This window comes from Trichechus manatus, unplaced genomic scaffold (genome assembly GCF_000243295.1).
Source record: "Trichechus manatus latirostris isolate Lorelei unplaced genomic scaffold, TriManLat1.0 scaffold00111, whole genome shotgun sequence".
In the NCBI taxonomy this organism is placed as follows: Eukaryota; Metazoa; Chordata; class Mammalia; order Sirenia; family Trichechidae; genus Trichechus; species Trichechus manatus.
Genome location: NW_004444047.1, coordinates 2,176,965 through 2,181,837, shown reverse-complemented (window position 1 = coordinate 2,181,837; position 4,873 = coordinate 2,176,965). Strand labels below are relative to the sequence as shown.

The 4,873-nt window shown below is 57.5% G+C and overlaps 1 protein-coding gene across 1 annotated transcript in view; it reads right to left on the bottom strand.

The window, feature by feature from the left end:
* The window catches only part of SORCS2 (sortilin related VPS10 domain containing receptor 2), a 177,001-nt gene that overhangs the window by 14,794 nt on the left and 157,334 nt on the right, over positions 1–4,873 (bottom strand). Inside the window, exons 23-25 of the mRNA XM_004383549.1 lie at positions 3,514–3,700; positions 1,744–1,877; positions 514–637 (exon numbers count right to left, since the gene is read on the bottom strand). Of these exons, the coding sequence (XP_004383606.1) occupies positions 514–637; positions 1,744–1,877; positions 3,514–3,700 (445 nt within the window). The remainder of the gene's footprint in view (positions 1–513; positions 638–1,743; positions 1,878–3,513; positions 3,701–4,873) is intronic.

Sequence of the window (4,873 nt, the reverse complement as noted above, 5' to 3'; positions counted from 1 at the left end):
CTGGGTGTGAGGTGAGGGCTGTGCCCTGGGTGTGAGGTGAGGCGGCCGTGCGCTGGGGGCACTTTCATTCCTAGAGCTACTTTTCCATTGTAAGCATCTCCGGGAGAGGCTGAGAGGCCCCAGTGAGCACAGGTAACGAGGACAAGATTCAGGACAAGGGTCTCAGCAAAGTCCCCATGATGGAGCCTCCTCTTCCAAGATGTCATTATAAGAATCCACAGGTGGCAGGGCGGAGCCCAGAGTGGCAGGGCCTTGGAGCGGCGCCCAGCTCCCTCCTGCTGCGTGGCCACGTCAGTCACCCAACCACGGCCTCACCTGTGTGCTGTGCAAGCGCACGTAATGGGGGGTATGAGCTCTGTGACCCCAGGAACGTCAGTGTTTGCTCCCCAGAGGAGAACCTGAGGCCAGAGGGGCTGGGAGACTCAGGGGCCACACAGGTGGCAGGGTAGCTCACCTGGCTCCTCCCCCACCCAGGGCCCCTGGGTGACCGGCCGCAGGACCCCGAGGACTCACCCAGCACACGGATCACCCTGGAGTCCTGCAGCACCGAGCTCCCGCAGGCGGCCTGTACTGTCACGCGCACATCCCCTTGGTCTGCAAACCGGGTGGTCACCGAGTTCTCCAGGGACAGCAGTGGCTGCGGGGCACAGGTGGTTAAGGGCCCCGCCAGGGCAGGGCGGTGGGCAGTGGGGTGCCTGGGGGATGCCCCCAAAGCTACGCTGGTGGGACGCTAAAACGGGAGCTCACTCTGTGGCCGCAGTGTGGTGCAGGTCTCCCAGTGCCCTCCCACCCAGACAGCTGCCCACGAGCCCCTCTTGTGTGGCATTTCAGGGCCTGATGAGGCTGCCAGGCCGAGGCCTCTGCGCCCCTGTGGCCGCAGGTGTGAACATGGTGCCTTCATCCTGGTGCCCAGTGCCCAGTTCGGGCCAGGCAGTGAGGGTGGGGACACTCATCACGGTGGGGACAATGTTACCTGGGAGGCAGGAAGACCCCCCCAGCAGATGGGAGGCAGGGGCTGTGGCACCAAGGGACGCCCCCAAAGTGCTCAGCTGGAAGTCGTTGGGCTGACACACAAACCCAGAGCCCAGGCCCCTTGCTCGGCCCTCCCCACTCTGAGGAAACACAGGCAAAGTCTACAGCCCTGCCCTTCCCCATCCAGGCCCTCTGTGGCTGCTGGGCTGGGGTCTGCCTGGGGGTCTGCTGAGCGAGGGGAGGAGGCCCCTCTGGGTCTTGAGGCCCTAAAGCCTGAGGATGGGCAGCCCTGCTCTGCGAAGCCAGAGCTGCACAGACTTCTGATTCAGGCACTCTCCTGCTCAAGAACTGCCCATGGCTCCCTACTGCTTACAGCGTACAAGCCTCTGAGCAAGGCCTTGAGACCTGGCCCAGCCCAGTGACCCCTCCTCCATGAAGCCTTCCCTGACCCCCACTGCAGATGGCCTGCCCTTCCCTGGAGCTCCCACACACCTCTCCTGTCCCTCCTGGGACACCTGTCCTAACAGAGGTCAAGTCTCCAGTTCACATCCCCAGGAAAAGGGGGGGTCTGTGTCCACTGCCCTCAGAGCAGACCCCAAGTGGACGCTCGCGGTAGCTGCACGAAGGATGGGTGGGGTGTGCCTGCCCCAATAGCCCAGGACAGCCCCGGGCACTGCGTTCCTTGTGTGCCTGGGCGGTGCCCTGTCCCCACCCTCCACCCCGGACGTGAGCAGCGGGAGGGAAGGCCGTGAGGGTTCTGGGCCAGCGCACCTGCAGGCTGTGGCCGATCCACCAGTAGAAGACGGTGAGGTTCGGGTTCAGGGGCAGCAGCACAGCCGTGAGGTTCACTTCCTGGTTGACACCAATGACAGGAACCACTTCTAGGTAGAGGGCCTGCAGGGGGGCTGCAGGGTTCAGAGAAAGGCTGGACGTTAGAGGGCAGCAGGACACGGGACATTTCAGAGGCTTCTTGGTCACTGTTCCCACCAACTCCACTACCACCACCACCATCGTGACTACCACCACTGTTTCCACCATCACCAACTACACCTCCATCACTACCAATATCTCCATCACCACCTGTACCACCATCACCACAACCACGACCATCAGCTACACCAGCATCACTACCATCACTGCCACTGCCATCACCATCACTGCCACCACCACCACCTCCACCATCACCCACTATACCACCATGACTACCAACGTCATCATTACCAACTACACCACCATCACCATCACCAACTACACCTCCATCACTACCAACGTCACCATCATCACATCATCACCACTTATACCACCTCCACCACCATCACTATCATCACCGCCACCACCACCATCACTACCATCACCAACTACACCATCATCATCACCTCTACCACCTTCATCATCACCATCACTGCCACCACCACCGTCACTACCACCACCACCCTTTCCACCATCACCATCATCACCACCACCATCAACTACACCACCATCACTACCATCACTGCCATCACCATCACTGCCACCACCATCACTTCCGCCATCACCATCACCAACAACACCGTGACTACCATCACCATCATCACCACCACCATCACCAACTATACCACCAACACTATTGTTACTGCCACGACCACCACCTCTACAACTACCATCATTATCACCTCCTGTACCATGACCATTATCATCACTACCACCCCTACCACCACCTATATCAACACCACCCCCAACCCCACCCCCACCGCTACCTGGAAACCACTGCCACCACTACCATCACCATCAGCACTATCACCACCTATACCACCACCACCACCACCATCATCACCACAATCACCATGACCTCCACCACCATCACCATCAGCACTATCACCATCACCACCAAGGAGGCACTGCTACCATCACACCCCCATCATTATCATCACCACCACCACCATCACCAACTCTAGAACCACTGCCATAACCACCACCATCTCTACCACCTACACCACCACCACCATCGCCAACACTGCCATCACTTTGACCTTTACCACACCACCACCATCTCTACCACCTACACCATTACCACCATTGCCAACACTGCCATCACTTTGACCTTTACCACACCACCACCATCTCTACCACCCACACCACCACCACCATCGCCAACACTGCCATCACTTTGATCTTTACCACACCACCACCATCTCTACCACCTACACCATCACCACCATCGCCAACACTGCCATCACTTTGACCTTTACCACACCACCACCATCTCTACCACCTACACCATCACCACCATTGCCAACACTACCATAACTTTGGTCTTTACCATAACCATTAATACCACCACTGTCACCACTCTCCCACTATCACCACCAACCCTACTATTCCCAGGTCTCCAGGGGTGTGGATTTGGACCCCAGCCGGCCTGACTCCTGCCCTTGGTCCCCATCATGAGCACCCTGGATTATAGCAGCCCTGAAGGACTCCCTGTGCTTTCCCCAGGGATCACGTCCTCTCTGTCCTAGGCCGTGTCCTAGGGTGCGCAGCCTTCAAGGGTGGCAGACTTACAGTTAACCTGGACAAAGAGCACGGCCTCATCCTGCCCTGCCATGTTCTCTGCCTGGACAGACACCCGGTAGATGCCAGGACTCTCGTAACGGTGCCGGACAGGCTCCCCAGTCAGCGTGAGGTTCACGTACATGGCCTTGAAGCCGTCCCCGAGGTCCACCTGGTACTTGGTGGTCAGGACGTCGCCCTGCAGGGAAACGCCATGAGGCCACTTAGGAGTGACCATAATGCAGGTGCCACTGAGAGGTCAGGGGTGAGCTCACTTACTCATTCATTCACTCATCCATTCACTCCTCAACTCACTCATCCATCCACTCACTCACTCATCCACTTACTGATTCATTCACTCATTCACTCACTCATCCACTCACCCAGCCACCCACCCATTCATTCATTAATTCACTCACTCATCCATCACTCACTCACCTACTCATTCACTCACTCATCTACTCACTCGCTTACTCACCCATTTGTCACTCATTCACTCACCTACCCACTCACTCACTCACTCATATACTCACTCTCCCACCTACCCACCCATTCACTCACTCACTTTCATTCACTTACTCATTTATTCATTCACTCATTTATCTATCACTCATTCCTTTCCTCAAAATGAGTGGGCTCTGGGGACCCACAGGGACCCAGATGTGGTTCTTCCCTCAAGCCTTCCAGCCTGGCATCAGCCACAGGCAAGTAAGTGGCGCTCTGGCTGAGGAAGGCAGGCATGGCCAGAGAGCTCTAGAGAGCCCAGAGGGTTAAGCGAGGAGCTGGGGCCAGGTTTACATTTGAGAACAATCGCTCTGCTGCAGAGGGAGCTGGGTTGGTCCCAAGGGTGCCGTCGGAGAGGGCAGTGCGGGGTGGAGGCCCAGGGAGACCCACTGCGGCCTTAGCAGGTGGGAGCCCAGGAGGGTGAGGAGGGGCCTCTGGCCCTGTGGAGGATTCTCGTAACAGACCAGAAACAAACATCTGACGCCTCTCCAGACCATCGACCAGAACATAAAGACAGCTTTATGCTTCCCTCCTGTGATGCCAGGGCTCCTGAATGCCTCTCCATCTCAGGGCACACAGTGCAGAGGGCCTCCACCCCCCAGCCTCAGCCCCCACACTCAGTCACCCACAAAAGCTGCTCCATCTCCCTGTGTGCTTCTCTGCCGCCAGCATTATCCTTCAAATAGCCATGTTTTCCTAAGAGTTGGGGAAATTGAGAGAAGGAAACAATAATTTTTCCAAATTTATAGCAAGAGAGAGAGCTCATATTCAATCTGTTTCTCTCCCTCTCCCTGCCCCCTCCCTCTCTAACTCTCCTTCTCTCACCCCCCCCCTCTCTCTCTCCCTCCCCTTCTCTCTCTGACTCTCC